This window comes from Mesitornis unicolor, unplaced genomic scaffold (assembly GCF_000695765.1).
Source record: "Mesitornis unicolor isolate BGI_N332 unplaced genomic scaffold, ASM69576v1 scaffold31050, whole genome shotgun sequence".
Classification (NCBI taxonomy): domain Eukaryota; kingdom Metazoa; phylum Chordata; class Aves; order Mesitornithiformes; family Mesitornithidae; genus Mesitornis; species Mesitornis unicolor.
This window is the reverse complement of record NW_010156783.1, coordinates 1,588-20,388: the sequence shown is the minus strand read 5'-3', so window position 1 is coordinate 20,388 and position 18,801 is coordinate 1,588. Positions and strand designations below refer to the sequence as shown.

The following is an 18,801-nucleotide window of genomic DNA, read 5'->3' as shown; positions in this document are numbered from 1 at the left end:
AGGGCTGCAAATATTTGGGACAAGCAAACCCTGGGTTTGGTAGGAACCATTAGAAGATTTACTGAAGTGCTGCATCTAAATCTCTATCTTTTAAGCATAAATGCTAGAGCAGAGCATATAGTGCCTGGACTTTATCTGCACAGTGGCTTCTTGTCTGCTTACAGATGAGTGCATTTTGCTCAGCTGCCCCAGTTCCCTGGAGAAAGGGGGATGCAGGTGCCTGCACAGATTTCTGAGTTATTTGAGATGCTAGAGCAGGTACCTCACCTGCTCTCCTGCTCCTATTTAAGAGCAGTGTGGGTCTCCCATAAGTGCTATCCACCATCCTGACACCTCTGGGGGAGTCTTGGCTACTGTGGGCTGTCAGAGGCAGCAATGCACCCAAATTTTGTTACTGCAAAGCCCTTCTTGATGCACCGACATAGTGCATAGAGTTGGCTCTTCCAGGCATCTTGTTTGGTTGCTGTTGAATTGGCTCCGCTTGGAAAGAGTCTGTAACATGGTCAGCTGGTGGCACCATGTGCTGCTGGCAGCAATTGCTGCCTCCGAGGACACTGCTGGGAGACAGTTGTAAGCAATATCCTACACATCCTCTTGGATGCTGGACTGTAATGACCTGTAACAGCAGGGTCTGGGTATGTGACCCGACCAGCTAATCTGCCATTAGTCCTTAACAACCTTGTTATAACTGTACCTCAGTATAACGCTTTAAGGTACAGCCTGGGACCACTGTAACTCTGTGCTTTCTGTGTACATGCTGCCCTCTATCTCAGCTGGGATTTTGTACCTTTCATTAGGTGGTCTCAGTCATTAATCCCTTCAAGCTCTCACTCTGCTGCAGTCTTCCTGAATCATTGCCAAGTGGCTGAGTCAAGTCTGGCAACCCTGGAGGGAGCTCATCAAAGGAAAAGGTGTCCTCAAATTCAAGATGGGTTGAGCCCCTCTACCCCAGTGTCTGAGCATGCACCCAGCAGGAAAGCTTGTGGTTTAAAGCAAGTGGTGTGCTTAATCCCTGCCATGGGATTAAGATGAGCTTTTCTGACCAGGATAAGAGGCTGTGATTAGGCCAAGGGATCTCATGCTGGAAACCAGAAATACCAGTGGAGGAAGTCTGACCTGAGAGGATGGGAATTAGCGCAGCGGGAGGTGTGAGGCAGAGGATCGGATTTGCAGTGGAAAGTGCTATGCTGGCAAGATGCATGGGGATGAGAAAGAGTTTGGTGCTTGCTGCTTGCTAGCCATGCTGTCCCAGGGCAGACAGGGTTAGGGGAGCAGCCTGGGCCACCCTGCTCCTTGCCACGGCTGCTCCTACCAGCTGGCTCTGTGTCAGTGCATGCTCTCATACTGCTGAGCACTCAGAGAGTGCAGCACCTCTACTTCTCACGTGACCCAGAAATCCAAGATATGGCAATTTCTGCCTCCAGCAGAGGCAACCTGCTGCCAGTCATACATGTCTTAGCTCTTGGAGAAGCAGCATCTTTTGGCTGCCTCTGCATTTCACTCACCTTTGGGCTGGGGTAGTCATCACATGTTCTCTTGTTAGTGGGTCTCCAGTCTTCCCTAAGGAAAGTACCTGGACTTTCCATAAAAACAGCCAGTGCAAGTCCATGGCTGATCTCTGTCAGTTCAAGTAACATGCCTTGTGAGGTTTCTGTGTATTTTTCACAAAAAATAAACCACTCAGGGAAGGGCCATGTCCCAATAGCTGCCTGAAACAAACTCATGTTTGGGCATATCTGATTGTTTCTGCTCTAGTGCAGGATGCTGCTTTGCTGACTTACTGCTCAAATGGCTTTGTAACTCTCCAGAGGTTTGATGGTTAAAACACAGCCTTCTCTGGCAGTGACGGTGGACCCCAGCAGGAGCTGAGATGGCCACTGCACCGAAAGAGGCAGAAAATGCTATTGGCTTGGAGGAAATCCACATGGAGAGACAAGAACCCCCAAAAGGTGGGTTTGTTTTGGCAGGACTAGAAACTTGGGTCCTTATTTAGCCAGGGGAGAGGGAGAGTCCTGAGTCCTGGCACTTCAGCAACCTAAAACCTCTGTACATGGAGCCACATGTAGCCCATCACAGTTACCAGATTGGTGGCTGCTACCGACGACAGTGGGAAGAGCTGGCTGGTTTGGTTTTTCTCAGGCCTCTGCTTTGTGTAAACATTTTATTATACTTGTAATTCAAGAATGCTTTCATTTTGGATAATTTATTTTTGAAAAGAAAAATGTATTCTATTTCAAAAGCATTTTAAAGTGAAAGAAAATGTAGAAAATTTCTGCATCTGCAAAAAAGAAGAATTTTTCTCCTGAAATTCTGCAGTAAGTTCTGTTCTGTTTCAGAGGTAATGCTGATGGGTTTAAGATTACTTAGTCGGGAGATAAATGGCCTGACAGAATGCTTAATGCAGCTATGACTTTACCTAAATAAGAGCTTAAAAGTATGCATATGCTGAAAGCCTTCTGCCAGGTCTGTTTATAAAGCCTTCCCAGCCCTGATCTTGAGATGCTTTGTTTGCTCCTGAAATGGGGGAAAAAGTCAGGAATAAAGACTTACAAGACAAAACTGAGCTGAGAGTCCCTGGCCATGCTCACCTTGCAGGGCTGGGACCTGGGGCAGCCCCCAGCTCACACCACCTGTGCTGGGAGCGGGCCCATAGCCCAGGGGTGCAGAGGGACTGAGCTTCATGACATTTTGGGCAGGGGAAGGGAGCAGACGATTGCCCAGATGCAGTCCCAATCACAGATTTCTGAAGCAGCTGAGGTAACTCAGTACAAGGGTGTCCTTCTTCCACTCCCAGCCTGCCCTTGTCTTGCTGGCTGCTGTTTCAGCAATGCCTGATGTGCCTGGTCACCAGCCTGCCCAGGGTCTGGTCAGTGGACACACAACTTGGAGTGGTTCCTGGTGTACTTCCACAGTAGCATGAAAAACAGTGACATTTCATAAAAAGGAGGTACAATTTGAGTGCTGACATATTTTTTGTCTCTGTCTTTCTTTCCCTTTGGTGTTCAGGGCAGAAGACATTTACAGTGGAAGAAGCTGTGGAAACCATTGGGTTTGGGAGGTTCCACATTGTGCTTTTCCTGATCATGGGCAGCACTGGGGTAGGTGTCTGCAGCCATCTGCACTGCCCTGAAAAAATACTCTGCTCATTTTCTCTATTACTGTGCAACAACAACCATAAACATCACAGGAATATATTGCAGCCCATTTTTTTCATATTTACCTTCTGAAGCAGGATTTCTGCCTAAATCAATATTGGCTAAAATTGATATCTGACCTATTTCAGGGCAAAGCTGAGCAGGTTGGCCCAGAGCATCCTGGCCTGGCCCCTACCCTGGTGCACTGATGGGGCATGTTTTCAATAGAGCCTGAGGGTTAGATTTAGTCTCCTGAATCTTCATACCATCCCCAGGGCACCAAAACCCATGCAATCTGGCATGGGAGGGCTGCCCTCCACTCACCCTTGGCTACCTGAAAAATTTTCTAACTGCCAGAGTCTTGGGTTAATGGTTTGGGAACTGGGTTTGGGAGCTGAGGCAAAAGCCTGATGCCAGGCTGGATCAAAGATGTGATGAGGACAGATCCACAAGGATGACTGCAGCTGAGGTGTAAAAGCATATAGCTTTGGGTAAACAAGACGCTTATTTCTTAACTGAAGTCAGCTGCTGGGGCAAACAGCCAATGGAGAAATGAAGTTTTTAATCAAAAACAGTTTTAAGAGGTCATCTTTGTGTTAGATGCCCAAATTCACAGCTGGGTACCTAACCGAGAAGCTTGGTTTCTAGAGGTAGTTGAAGACCTTCCAGTAGCACAGCTGGGTAAGAGTCTCCTCTGCAAAGGATGAGGTTTTCCAGCCTTCCGAGACACACGTTGTGTCTAGATAGCTGCTTTCTAGATGCATCTTTCTTCTCCTCTCCTTATTCCCAACCTCTTGTTTTGACATGGTGGGACTGCCATGGCTGCAGGTTTGGTGGGACTGAGGGATGTTGTCCTGTGGGCTCTTTGTGGCTTCCTTTCTTGCTAACATGCACACTCATTCTCGAAGGTGGCTGAGGCCATGGAGATCATGCTAATAGCTGTTGTGTCCCCTCTCATCCGATGTGAGTGGCAGCTTCAAGACTGGCAGGTGGCTTTAGTGACAACGGTGAGTGACCTGTGTTTCCTCCATGGAGGTCATCCACCATGTGGTCATTGTTCAGGGCATTATCATAGGCTTTGTGAAGTACGTTTCCCAGTGGACCAAATAAATTCCTAGGACCTCCTCTCAGGGACAAGAACGGTACCACAACTATGGAAAAGCCAGAAAGTGAGCTGGTGTAAGTACATGTCTGTGCCCAGAGCTGGGCACTGCAGTTCATCCTGCTGCTTGGAAAGTATTAAACTCACTCACAGTTCAAAGAGCAGAGCCACCTGGTGCTTTTGGGAGTGGGCTCTTCACAGTTGTGTTTCAATTCCCTTTAGATGGTGTTTTTTGGCTACATGGTCTTCAGCATAGTGCTCGGGCTCCTGGCTGACAGATATGGCCGCTGGAAGGTGAGTGAACACTGGGGACTGCACTTCCTTCTAAGCCCCACAGGAGCCATGCACCTGGCTGAGCCTATGGTTTGACGACCCTGATTCTGCCCCCTTTGCAGATTCTGCTGCTCTCATTCCTCTGGGAAGCCTACTTCTCCCTGCTGACCTCGTTTGCCCCATCCTACATCTGGTTCGTGTTCCTGCGGGCCATGGCAGGCGGTGGCGTGGCAGGCCACGCACAAGGGTAAGGCCGTGCTTCTTGCCCTGTGGCATGGGCAGCAGCAAGCCAACCTTCACAGGGAGGTTAGCAGAGGCACCCATGGACCTGAGAGGCTTTACAGCAAGGAAAGGCCTTCAGCATATTTTGGCTGACCCTGGCCCAGTTTCCCTTGCATTGAGCCTGATTAAGCCATGGCTGAGCAATGATCTGAAGGAGATGGCGAGGAAGGGGCCTCCATAGGGGCTGGAATTGGAAAGAGGGGAAAGAGGCAAATTCCCACATTGCCTTAAAACAAAATGCCGTTCTGTAATTTCACTGAATTCCAGTCGATCAACCTTAATTGTGGTTCCCAAGGATTCCCAAGCCCTGGAATAGAGAGGGCAGCTGTTTTATGTTAAGCCAGTGACAGAGGGATTATTAAAAACATATATTATAAAACAATTAGACAGGTAAAAGATGAGAAAAGGCTGCTTTCTCATAAAAAAGTCACAACAATTCTGATTAAGTAGCAAATTCTTCATGAACTGGTGAAAAACGTCCCCACTTAAACAAAACTTTTTGCCCTGTTTGGTTGGAAAGGGGAATGTAGAGACAAAGAGGAGAAACTCACAATATTAACCACCACTTCCCTAGGAGCCTGGAAAAATAAATTATTTCTTTCAACTCTCTCAGGGGAACAAATGCAACGTTTCAGCATCTTCTATGGTTCCTTGAAGCTTGGCTGCTGCCCCCACAGGAAAGCCTAAAGTCAGTCACATTGACCCAAGAGCCCTTTGTCAAAGTGAAGAATTGGAGGGAGATAGGTGCTTCTGGGAGAATGTGCCACTGTGCACCTGGGTTGTGCATCTCTGAGCTCCCAGGCCTGCCTCCCTTGCAGGAGGAACCCCAGTCTCTGGCCACAGATACTGCTAATGAGCAGGGGAAATTGCACAATTTATAAGACACTTCAATAGCTCAGATAGGAGGAGCCAATGGAGGTCTCTCCCCATCCCTCTCTCTTTCCAGCCAAGAAAGCACAACTCACACCTGTGAGCCTGAGGGGTAAGCCTGAGGGGTGCCAGCGCCAGGTCATCCCCCATGGGCTATCCAAGCATTTGATAAAAAGAGGAATGGACTGTTTTCTTTATTTTATGAAAAAAAAAAAGATTCACAAAAAATTGTCTGCTTCTGCAAACTTGCTCTGCAGCTCTGCTGGCACCTCAGTCACGCCACAGGACCTGCCTGAAGGCTTCCTGGTGCACAGGCTGCAGTGTTTACTGCATCCTACAGCCATGGCCTGGGAGGGTTCATGCTGTGCACCATCCTTGTGTGTAATTTGGTACCTGCTTGAGTGAAAAGTGTATTGAGCAGGGATGCCCTGTCTCTGGGTGCTCAGTGGTGGAAGAGGGATGGGTACTCTGTCTACAAGCAGCAATGTCTAGCACTGACTGAGTTGAACGGCTACTTGATTAGTATAGAAATTCTCTCTGTTGCTGTACTTCTACATTTTTTTTCCCTTTTCCCCTAGGCTTATCATAAAGACAGAATTTTTGCCCACGAAATACCGAGGATACATGTTGCCCTTAACTCAGGTAAGAGTAAGCATGTTACTGTTTCTTCTAGCCTCGAGTCCCAGATTTGTCCCACTGCTGCTTGGCGGCCAGGTCTCCAGCACTTCAGCCTTTCTCTCAAAGGATTCTCATTTTTCTGGGTCCACGTGAGTGCCTGCTGCCTCCTCCTATGCAGACTGTGGTGTCTGCATTATTAAAGAAGTACACAGGCAGCTACCTGCAGAAGAGAGGCAGTATCTTCTCAAATAATTGGATGCTCCAAACATTGCATGTGGATTTTGAGCGAAGGTTGACACGCAGTCTCTCTGTTGCCCTATCGATAACTGTGCTGCCTGCTCTAACAGGGCCAGTGCTGATGGGGTGTTTGGCAGAAATTGGGGCTAGCAGCATCACTGGGGCAAGCCGGGGCTTGTCCCCACCTCTCTTTGGACCCCTAGTGATAACAAGTGGTTAATGAGGTGATTCCCAGGTGAGGTCTTAATCTGCGCCTCTGCCTCCCCTGCTCAGGGACTGCACGGGGCTTTGCACAGGATAGGGATAGCATAGATAGTCCCAGATTCAGACTGTGATGTGCTGAGAGGGTTGTGACCACGTGTTGGATGAAGACCACAGCAAGCATGACTGGGGTTGTTAGTCCAGATTTCTGTAGTGGGCACTTTCTGCATGTGCAAATGATCTGTGGAGGCCTCATTGAGCACAAAAATTCATCTGACTGTTGAACCAAAAGTGTTTGTTTACGGTCTTGGTGGCAGGGATAATTTGCTTTTCATTACTGCCTGTTTGATCCCAGGGCTTCATTACCAAAGTGTCATCAGAAAGACAAAGGTTTATAAAAAAGAACAATCTTGTATTTCTCTCCAGAAATCTGTTATTTCTGCCCACAGATTACTCATGACCTTGCTGTGGCTTTTATGTATTTGTATGTGCTTTGTGTTGGCTGAGCTCCTTTGGGTGGTCCCCTGGAAAGGGACGCATCTCCTAATAGCAACAAGTGAACTTTGGGGAGGAACATACTTGTAGATTGGGAGACCAGATTCTCCATTGGTACATCTTGGCATTGAGTCTACTGGAGACCCACCAACATCCAGCAGTGGAAATCTGGCCTGTTTTTGCCTTTGGTGCTTGTAAATCTGCTGCTTCCCCACAGAGATCCAGACAAGAGGAAAATTCAAGGGCATGAACATCAGCAGGGGAGACTGAAAGGACAGAATAAGCGGCTTTAAGTACAATGGTAGCCACAGCAAGTTGTATGTTTTCATCTGGAGTTAATTAAGACTATCTTCCGCCATCCCTCCCCAGACCCTTGTCTTCCTTTCTCTCTTTCCTCCAGCCCAAGCTCAGTTTCTCAGTCAGCCGTGGGATGGCTTGGTTTGAACCGCAGAGCTTTCCAGCACAGATCCCTACCTATCTGTGAGACCAGACAAGAAGAGAAGAAGTCTTTCCATGTGTTTGTGTTTTAACCCTCCTCCTTTCTCTTGGAAAGGTGTTTTGGGTGGCAGGATCCTTGTTAATCATTGGCCTGGCATCAGTGGTGAACCCAACCATTGGCTGGCGGTGGCTGATCAGAATTGCCTCCATCCCCGGCATCCTTCTCATTCTGGTGTTCAAGGTAGGAAAAGGCCCTCTTCCTACTCCCTACCACACCACCACTGACCTGCTGTCTCCCCAGGCACCAAGAGGCACCACCTTCCACCCTGCACAAGCCTGGGTCTGTCCTTGTGTCTTCCTCTCACCACCACAGATGGGTCAAAATGAGTAGCAAAAGTTTTTAAGACCAGGAAAAAAAAGACGCCATCAACATACATACCTTTAAAAAAGGAATCTTTAATTTCTTTTCAGTGATACACATGTAATTATTTATAAATTAATAGAGCCATAATTTAAGAAAAAGGTATTTTATTCTGTGGAGAGCAGCTGGTATGGGTGAACATTACAAATGCTAATGAGAAGTGAGTTTGTTCCTAAATTTTATCAATATCTTCCTTTTTTTTAATGGTCTTCTTGATTTTTCCAAGATTTTCACTTGAGCAAGTAACTTTCACTTGAGTAAGTAACATGCTTCATCCCATTTTAGATTTCACTTAACTAAGGGTTTTTTTTGTTAAACCTGTGTCTTTGTCTTCCCCCCCCCCCCCCCTTGCAAGTGGTGGCTGCAGCTCAGTGACAGAGCCCTGGGGACCAGATCAAGAAATGGATTTTCTGGGTCAGGTCAGCTCCCCAGCAAGTGGTATGGGGAGCTGGAACATGTAGAGGTGACCCAGGGCATGGCTGGGGAGGAGGACAGGCAAAAGGCTGTTCCACACCAGGCAGCACCCTCTGCTATCCAGGCTGGGCTCCTGGACACAACGGAAAGCTGTGGGTAGGGTTGCATGGATGGAGAGGGGCAGAAAAGCTTTCTGACACCGCTCTGCTTTCAGTTCATCCCAGAGTCAGCACGGTACAACATCTCCACAGGAAATGTGAAGGCTGCTGTGGCCACACTGCAGAGGATAGCCAAGATAAACAGGGCGGTGATGCCCGAGGGGGTACTGAAGGAGCCTGCCAAGGTAAGCTGAGCCCATGGTGCTGCCTGGCCCCTCCGTCCTGGACAGGGCTGCCAGCATCTGGGGTTCGGGGAGGGAGCAGGACTGCCAAGCATGTCTCTCCCTGCCTCTCTCCCCCTCCGTGCTTTGTATCTTGCCAAATGACTATTGAATGTGATGATGAAGATGTCATTTTTTTTGGAGAGAGTAATCTTGATCCTCAAAATGGAATCATGGCTTCTGCTTTTTTTCCACTTTCTTCGTTTTTATCCACCCAGATAAATACCTTGCAGAGAAAGGATTAGCTTCTTTTAGCACAAAAAGGGATCCCAGAAAAACTCATTCTTCCTTATTGCCCATCCATCCCCCCTGCTGCCATTAGCCCTGGGACCCTCCCTTGGGGTCCCTCTCAGGGCTGTGGCTGGTCAGGCTGTGAGGTCAACCTGCAGGTCCCAGAGGCTTCTCCCAGCCTCTGGCTGGGTTTGTGCGCTGGGTCCCAGCACCCCAGGTGGAGCCATGGACCAGCAGAAGGGGTCAAAGCTGGAGAGGCCATTTCAGAACTACCGCTGTCTCCACCTTTAAGAGGCCAAGCAGCTCAGGAGCTGATCACCTCTGAACCAAAATGCCCAAAAGCACATGTGGGTGGTGAACAGCTCGGGGTCAGGCTCATCCCCTGACTGCTCCCTTTTACCCCCAGTCTGGGCCCTGCTGACTGCCGCGTGGGAGGACTTATTTGGGTGGCCACTTCGACCAGGGCCTCAAAACTATTATCCAGCTCTTTTAAGTCCTTTTCCTGGCCTTCTTTGCTGCTTATTCAATCCCGCAGGCACCAAGCATTGTCCTTAGCAATTCATGCAAGATGGTGCTATTGTATTGGAATTAATCAGGATTAAAGCTTCCCTGTAGTTTAATTGAATTTATGTAATGGACTTACATTGGCTGTGGGAAGAGTTTTTACTAGTTGTGCACTCTCTCAGGCTTAACCAATGATGAGGGAAATGAAAAATAAAGGCAACCAAAACTGGGCCTGTGGACTCGTCCCCCCCCTCCGTGGTGGGACACTGGGGCAGCTGCCAGCTCTTGGGGAGTAGCGGGGTGGGCAGGGCCCCCCAGTGCCCCCTTGCCTCTGTTCATCAGCATTTCAGGCCTCCTAGCAAGATACACATGGCCACAAACTTGCTCCACGTGCAGAGCAGCAGGCGTTGGGCCCCCCTCCCCAACACATGGGGCAATGGGAGCGCTGGCCACCTCAGCAGCAAAGTCCCTCTCTGGCACCGTGATGGTCATGCTGGGGCAAGACCACCAGGGGGGTCCTGTGGGAGGCTGAGACAGGGGTGCACAGACAGGGTACTCTAGTACTCCCTTCTCCTCCTCTCTAGCCTTTGCAGCGTGCCCTCCTGTGGGCATCCTTTGGGAAGAAGGGCTTTCTCCTCTGAAGGGGTGAGGGAGTGCTGTGCTACATCAGCAGCAGCCTGGGCTGAGGGTAATGGAGCCTGGGATGCCAGCTGTTGCCTCAGGACGCTCGCCCTGGTTTAAAAGACAACTTATTTCTGTTAAATGATTTGCAGGAAAGAAGAGGAAGATTCAAGGACCTCATCCACCCCAAATACCTCAGAACCACTTTGCAGATATGGATCATATGGTAAAAAAAGTCTTTATTTTTCCCTATTGCTCATCAGCTCACTCTCTCAGCTGAACATGTACAGGGAGCAGAAGTCTTTCCTTGACTCTGACATTACTCCTCAGGGGTCACTGCTGGGTCCAGCTCTGTTCAATATATTCATGAATGACCTGGATGACAGGACAGAGTGTACCCTCAGCAAATTTGCTGACGATACAAAGTTGAAAGGAGTGGCTGACACTTCAGAAGGCTGTGCTGCCATTCAGCGTGACCTGGACAGGCTGGAAGGCTGGGGAGGCGGGAGAAGAAACTTAATGAAATGCAACAAGGGCAAGCGTAGAGTACTGCATCCAGGGAAGAACAACCCCAGGTATCAGAACAGGTTGGAGGTTGACCTGCTGAAAAGCAGCTCAGGGGAAAGGACCCGGGGGTCCTGTTGGACAGCAGGATGACCATGAGCCAGCAATGTGCCCTTGTGGCCAAGAAGGCCATTGGCATCCTGGGGTGTATCAGAAGAGGGGTGGTTAGTAGGTCGAGAGAGGTTCTTCTTCCCGTCTACTCTGCCCTGGTGAGACTGCATTTGAAATATTGTGTTCAATTCTGGGCCCCTCAGTTCAAGAAGGACAGGAACTGCTTGAAAGAGTCCAGTACAGAGCCACAAAGATGGTGAGGGGAGTGGAGCATCTCCCATATGAGCAAAGGCTGAGAGAGCTGGGTCTGTTAGAAGAGGAGACTGAGGGGGGGGGATCTCATTAATGCTTATAAATATCTAAAGGGCGGGTGTCAGGAGGATGGGACCAAACTCTTCTCTGTTGTGCCCAGCAACAGGACAAGGGGCGATGGTCACAAACCAGTACACAGGAGGTTCAACATAAGGAAAAACTTCTTTACTGTGAGGGTGACAGAGCACTGGAACAGGCTGCCCAGAGAGGTTGAGGAGTCATTCACAACCTGCCTGGAAGTGATCTTATCCAGATGATCCTGCTCTGGCAAGGGGGTTGGAATAAATGAACTTCAGAGGCCCATTTCAACCACTGCCATTCTATGATTACAAGGCACCAGTTCTGCCTCAGGAGGCAGACACAGACCCTTGGCAGCTGGAGAGAGAGTATGTGGTCATTGATCATGGTGGGCTTGTCCTGATCTCAGCCCATGCTCCAGACACCTCATGTCGGTTGGTGTTAACACAGGCAGGAAAAGACTGAACTTCCAGGATGTTTCAGGCTGCCATATGCCTGCAGCTCTGCTGCTCTTCCTGATGTAAACTTGTTTGTCCAGAGAGGGGGTGAAATGACCTTTACAGGTCAACCAACGTGTCAGTGAAATAGGGGTCAAACAGAAAGTCATTAACTATTACCAGTGTCCATGGTCAGGGAAAATTAAGATTGAGCAGAGAGGCGTTTCAATGTTCCTGGTAGCTGTATGCAAGGGTATTATATGTTTCATTGACTTTGCTGTCTGGAATGGAAACGTATAAATAATGTGTCCGTGGAAACTCATTGACCCAAAATGTTGCCAAGTCAAGTCTTGAATTATTAATGATGGGGTTTTTTCCCCTGAACTTGTATGAGTGTTATGAAATAGCTTTCTTTTTGTTTTTTTAATCCTCCTTTCTCTCCCCATCCCCCTAGGAGTTGCTGACCTCTTCTCAGGTTCACATTCCCACCCTTTCATGCCTCAAGCATCCCCCACCTCCCCAGGCCTCTTGTTTCCTAGCCCAGATTCTGCTGCTCATTTCTGAAACTGCCAGGGGTGGAATAAAAAAGTGCGAATTACTTCTCAGCCTGCTTATGATTAGCTGTATGCTCAATTACTTGATAATGACACAGTGAGGCTGCCATCACCGATGCTGTGTTCTTGACAGCGAGCCAGGGTGCAATGTGAGCCTCTCCAGCCAGTTAATGAAACCTCCTCTTGTAAATCCCTGAGCAGAAAGTATATTGACTAAAAAAACCTGGACAGTTGCTTCATGTGAGCTGCAAGCATTGGAGGCCTGAAGAAGGGGTGGTTTGGAAACGCCTCCACTTACAGCCCTGTGTGAGTAAAGGGCCAAAGCAGGATGCTCTCCCCAGCATGACCACAGCAGGTCACCAGCTGCAGAGCCAGAAACAGCACTAAGGGGCAAGCAAAAAGATAAGCTATGAGCTGAAGTGAGGTCCTTCAAAGAAGAGAGGTGCGTGGACATGGGCAGTAGTGGGGTGTCATGCGTGGGTGACCAGTGACCTGGTGGGTGCCCAAGTCACTGATGAGCTCAGGGGGTTCATTGCACAGCATGGCAGAGCTGTTGCACTCAGCTGGGCTCCCAGGGTGCCCAAAACCTGCTGTATTTAATTTTCCTCACCTTCCCCATCACTGCTGCTGCTCACTGCAGCATTTCCCCCCACAGGCTTGGTATAGCTTTTGCTTATTACGGTGTCATCTTGGCCAGCACTGAGTTACTGAAGCGGGACCTCGTCTGTGGCTCCACCGCACCAGTGATGCAGGACTCCAGCAATGACTCCGACGAGAGCCGCACCCCCTGCCACTGCTGCTTGTTTGGCCCCACCACCTACCAGACCATGATCATCAGCACAGTCGGAGAGATCGCACGTAACCTCTTCTCCTCCCCCTGCCCTGCTATTGCCTTCCTACAGCCAGCCAATACTCACTGCCAAGCTTTTAGCTGTGCACGCACTTAGTGATGTGTCAGGGGTCGAAACGTCCTCAGCGTTGCTGGCAGTTGCCAGGCATAGGCTCTTCAAATGAAGGTCTGGGACATGGGCCATGAGCTGATGGCAGGGGGCAAGGAGGGCATTGCTCCCCAGATGAATAATTCAGCTTCAGCATGGGTCCTTCCAAGAAAAGAGCCAAAGACCTCCTTTGCAGTTAGTACATACCGACAGCTTTGGTTAAATTCCAGAGGAAATTGCTCCTAACTTACTAGAACCAAGCTTGGCTTCCCAAAATTCCCAGACGTGCAGTTTTTGGAAAGTCGTAAGCAAGCAAGGATTGCAAATAGTCATTGATGTAACTGAATGCACCACACGAGTGCCCTACTTTCCAAGAGATGGTGGCCTCAGGGGCAGGTACTGTACTGCTGAGCGTACAGTAAAGGACAGCTGTGTGCCCAGGGAAACTGCAGTAAGGCAGGGAGCACTGGAGGATGGCAGGATGGCCCAAAGGCACCCAGATGGCACCCTTCAAAGAGCTTGGCACTGTGTGTGGGTCTAGCATTGCAACACTCCTAGGAGCTGAACGTTTTCCCTGGTTCACATCTCAGCAACTGAGCTATAAAGTATTGGATCCTGCAAGTACAGCCAGGCTGGGACCAGTTCTGGTGCACTCAGGTGCCTGCTTGGCTCTGGGTTCATGGCAGGACTCAAAGGGGCACGCTCTGAGCCCCTATGTTTGGCTGGGCTGTGGCCAGGTGGAGCAAAACCACCCGGGCCAACAGTGTTCACCCAGTGGGTGCCTCCTTGCCTGTCCTTGCTCAGGGCAAGTGCTGGTATCATGCTGTAGTACAGCTGAGCAACTTCAGGGGACAGGCTCCATCCTCTGAGAGGAGGGACAGACAAAAAAAGTGGCATGGAGGTAAACTACGGGGTTTGGGTACAGGAAGGGAACTACAAGGTTTGTGTAGTTTGTAGAGCATTTGGTAGGCACTGGGAATGCAGAAGGGTATTTTGGAGGCACACAAGGTAAGGTCAATCAAGAGAGGCAATCATTGCAGCTAGGTCATCTAACATTTTATGGTTTTCCTTTTTATCTCCAGTAAACCCTTTGAACATTCTCTGCATCAATTTCCTCGGAAGACGCTTGAGCCTGTGTCTCACCATGGGATGTACAGCGCTATTCTTTCTTCTCCTCAATATCTGCACCTCAGGGTAATCACACTTAGCATGCAGGTCTTCTTGTGGGGGGGGTGTGCAGTGCTGAGGGCAGAAGACAGTACCTGCTGTATTCTTGCACATCTGGAAAAGCCCTCTGGCTGATTCCCTGCTCTTCCTGGGAAAGTTGCAGCAGGAGATGCTGTGGTGTAGGGGTTTGCAGAGCAACTCACTGAGCCCATATGGCTTCCCCTAAGCATACAAGCAGCTCTCTAGCACAGACTAGAAAATTAAAAATAATGTCAGCAACATCCAGCAGAAATAAGTAATATTTTTCATTCCCTTCAACCCCCCCTTTCTTTCTTCTTTGGCAATGCTACATCTGTGTCCTCTAACTTGTAGTGTTGGGCACTTCAAGAGGAGCTCAAGGCATCAAGGGAAAGCCTACCATGAGTGCTATAATTATCAGATTGACTTGCAAGGAAGTGTGAAAAAAAAGATCCTTCTCATGCTAGTAGAGTTTAACAGTTTGTGAAAACCAGGATGGCTTCAAATAGTAGTTTTCTCTAAACCAGACAGTTGCCTAATGGCTGCTCATGGGCCACTGGTTGAAATACTTAGGAGCTGGAGTGGGAGGCTGTAAATGGTCATTAAGTTAAATCAGCCCCTGTCAAGAAGCTTACAGTCGGTCGCTAAGGCACTGGCCTCTGTGCTGCTGTTACTGTCAGTGTCAGTTTTCCCTAAAACTGAGCCTAAGTCTGGCCATCATGTTTCCTTGCAACGGTTAGACTGAAAGTCAGACTTGACTGTAAAGCTGAAGGCGTCAGCAGAGCTACTGCAGTCCTCTTCAGATCATTCCCTTCAGCCTCTAACATTGGCCAACCTGCAATAGCCCATTGTCAAACCTGCCTTGTCAACGGACCAAGGAAAGATTATACTTGTCAGCAATCAACTTTTCCTTATGCTTTCCCTTACATTAAGCTGGTAAAGGCCTTAGTGCAGTGAATATATTAGGCTGACCACTGTTCAGTGATACTAACGCTTTGCTCCACACGGCTTTCTCTCTAGCTCAGGCACGATTGGGTTTCTCTTCATGCTGCATGCCTTGGTTTCAGCAAACTTCAACACCATCTACATTTACACAGCAGAGGTGGGTCCTTCTGAAAGTACTTTAACCTGCTCTGGGACATGAAAGTCTGTTTGCTTATATCTAGCAATGCTGCCATATTTATTGAGTAGTTAGAACCACCTTCACTTGAACTAAGTATCTCTGGCTTCCTGGCCACACTGTTGTCATATGCAAGATCAGAGAAGGAATGAGAAAACTAGGTGCCAATAACAAGAGCAGGTGGAAGAGGTTGACCTGTTGGTCAGCGACTACAAAACATTACATTAGAGAATGTTGTGTACCACCATCTTTCAAACCCACAGTGTTTCCCTCTCCAACCCCTGCAAAGTGAGAAAATAGGTTATCACTGAATGAAACCTTTTCCAGCACTTAAGAGACTGATGTAGTATACAAGGTTATATATATATATGATTTTTAATCACTTAAAGGAAATGGCCGTTTTATCTGCAAATAGTTTTAATCCTTCAGAGAGCTTGTCTTTCATACAACTTTGGAGCCAGGAGTTCTGTGGGTTAAGTATGCATTGTTGGGGGGTTTTGTTTGGGTTGGTTTTGTGGTTTTTTTTAAACAATTCTGTGGAGTTAAATGTAGTACCTTGCAGACTGAGTGAAGTGATAAAAAGCAAACAGAAGTAGCTCCCTTCTTTTGATAGTGCGCTGTATTATTTAAGCATGCACTACACTTGAAAAAAATACCAACATTTTAATAGTCCTGAATTGGACGCTATTGATGTGAAGATCGTTGCTGCAATGGCCATATAATAAACTACTCCCAAATTAATCAATGATCAAAACTAAACTTGGAAATCCCTCTTTCCAGCTACATGCCTGGACTCCTCTAGAATTACCTTACCCCCATTGGCTTGGCTGAGTAAAATATTTAAACAAAGGCTTACATGAGTAGACTTGCTAAAAATCTATTAACAGGACTTAACTAAAGCTAAGTAAAACACATGTTTAAGTGTTTTATTGGCACGGGTGTTTGGGAAATGTGAAAAAGAAAATACAAAGCTCATTCTTCCAAGCCTGGAGGTTTCTTACTGGGATCTGTTTTTGGTTTTCCTCATTCTAAAACTAAAACCCTGTTGATACAAATGAATAGGCAGTTTTGAAGACAGCAGACGAGGTCCTTGCTCCGTGCTTTCCAGATACAGGGGCTGGCAATATAAATTGAACTCTTCCTTTATCAGTCAGCCTATCCTCTGACTTTGAAGTGAGCTGCCTAGCACAGCTGGGAGAAAAGAGCAGGGGGGTCAGGCAGGGAGCAAACAGCAAGGGAACCACATCCAGCTTTGATTGACTTGCCCTAAAACTTTACTTGGGGCTAAAAAGGGCAGATTTGTAATGGCACAAATGAGACCCAAAGGAGCCTTTATTTTCTTTTCATTTCTTATCCTACTAGCTGCTCTTGATAATGTAATGGGTCTCTCTGAAGAAAAAATAAAACAAAAAGAAGAAAAGAAAAACAGGAAAAATTAAGGACACATCATAGAAGGTTATTGCACTAATCAGATTTCTTTCTTGCCTGTTTCAGGTTTACCCCACCACAATGCGAGCCCTGGGAATGGGAACAAGTGGGTCATTGTGCCGTGTTGGAGCTATGGTGGCCCCATTTATCTCACAAGTAAGCTCTATATTGTCAGTAAACGCTTTACCAATCATTGCTATCAAATACACAGAGATGCCCCTAAAGTTCACACCAAAAAAAAAAAAAAAAGAGGGGACAGGGAAATGTAATCAAGCCCTCATCTCCCTGGCTGTGTATACAGAGCACTTATGCAGCCTTTGCCACATGCAGCTCTGCATAAATCTCATCCCAGAGCTTAGCTTGCTAGTATTTAGTGGGGCACTGGCACAAGTTGCTCAGGGAAGCTGTGGATGCTCCCTCCCTGGAAGAGTTCAGGGCCAGGTTGGACAGGGCTTTGAGCAACCTGTTCTGGTGGGAGGTGTCCCTGCCCATGGCAGGGGGGGTTGGACTGGATGAGCTTTAAGGTCCCTTCCAACCCAAACCATTCTACAGTTTGTTACTTTCTGAAAGCTCTTAAATTCACAAGACGTTATTTTTCTATTGTCAAGTCTCTCAGGTGTTTGTTTGTGGCCCTTTTCCTGCTCTTTAATTCCTAATTAACTGCCAGCACCCCCACAGTGCGGAGCTGACCTTTAGGGTGTTCTTTCACATGCAGGTCCTTATGAGTGCTTCTTTCATCGGAGCTTTGTGTCTTTTCGCATCTGTGTGCATTGTGTGTGCAATCTCTGCGTTCACACTGCCCATCGAGACTAAGGGCAGGGCGTTGCAGGTTGGTATTACGGCTCCAGGAGCTCCTGTGTATCTAAATGGAGTTTAGAAACTAGTAGATTAGGATTCAGCCAGAATCAAAACCAAACTCCCTTGAGGGTTCATAAGCCAAAATAAGGCCTGACAGGCAAGCACAGGAATGTGCTGTCGCAGCAGCTTAAAGCACTGTCGCTGCAGTTGCTTAAAGCTCATTTCTCATAGAAGAACAAACCAGAAGGTCTGCCCTAGCCCCAGCTACCTCATGCAAGCGTCTTAGCTTCAGCTAGTGCAAGCCCTTCTGCTCGTGTCTCCAGGCCCAACTTCAAGTTGCTGCTTCACAGGCACCCATTCTGGTCTGCCTGTGCTGCAGAGAGGACACCGAGATATAAGTAATACCCTAAACTAATGAAGCCATTTCTTCATCAAATTCAAGCCCTACCTGCATCAGCCCCTTAGCTAAGCCCCTGTGGCTAGTGTTTCCTATAAAGCCATCAGCCAAAACACAAAGCACAAAGATTAAGGGGGAAACTTTAAATTCAGACAGGCTTCCATGCCTGAGTCACACTAGTTTAATTACTGGAGGTGGTGAGCAGTTCTGTGATTCACCTATTCAGCCATATCAGCACAGAAATTTTCATGTCATGTGTGCAGCATGCCCACATCACACTGCCTGTTCTTCTGCAGTCTTAACTGTATAAACTAGAAGACCATAGGCTAAATAATCCACATTCTTTAGCAGCCTAGAGCAAGGCAGGTGTTTGATCAAACTGTTTTATGTGTGCATCAGAAACAGACTTTTTAAAAAAATCTATATACAAACACACACGTTTTATATCTACACACACACACACACACACACTTAACTTCATTGGGTCACATCTTCTAAGTTCTCCCCAAGGTGCATAGGGCAGTTAACAGGATTTTCAGAAAAGCAACATATTAATCATTGCCTGCTTCTTTAAGTACTTGTCTTTTAGAACTGCTTGTCTTTTACATTTTTTTATGCCACTTAAAATACCCGTATGATATAGACTGGGGAAAAAATATCAAAGTTTAAGTATGAAAGTGGACAAAGAAACTTATTCTTCCTTTATAGGTGAAATTCAACCCCGTGCACAGAAGCCAGAGAGCCACTTAGGCCTTCAAATGGCTGGATTTACAATAATT

General features: G+C 47.7%; 1 protein-coding gene across 1 annotated transcript; it reads left to right on the top strand.

Moving 5' to 3' along the window:
* Positions 1 to 1,870: 1,870 nt before the first annotated feature.
* Positions 1,871 to 17,656, top strand: SVOPL (SVOP-like; the record flags this gene model as incomplete). Its single annotated transcript, XM_010194459.1, has 14 exons — positions 1,871 to 1,949; positions 3,007 to 3,098; positions 4,043 to 4,141; positions 4,459 to 4,530; positions 4,632 to 4,756; positions 6,240 to 6,303; positions 7,766 to 7,891; positions 8,700 to 8,828; positions 10,373 to 10,446; positions 12,812 to 13,014; positions 14,177 to 14,288; positions 15,300 to 15,381; positions 16,894 to 16,983; positions 17,543 to 17,656. Coding segments are annotated over exons 1-14 (1,461 nt in total), but the record flags the coding sequence as incomplete, so codon positions are not given.
* Positions 17,657 to 18,801: the final 1,145 nt, after the last annotated feature.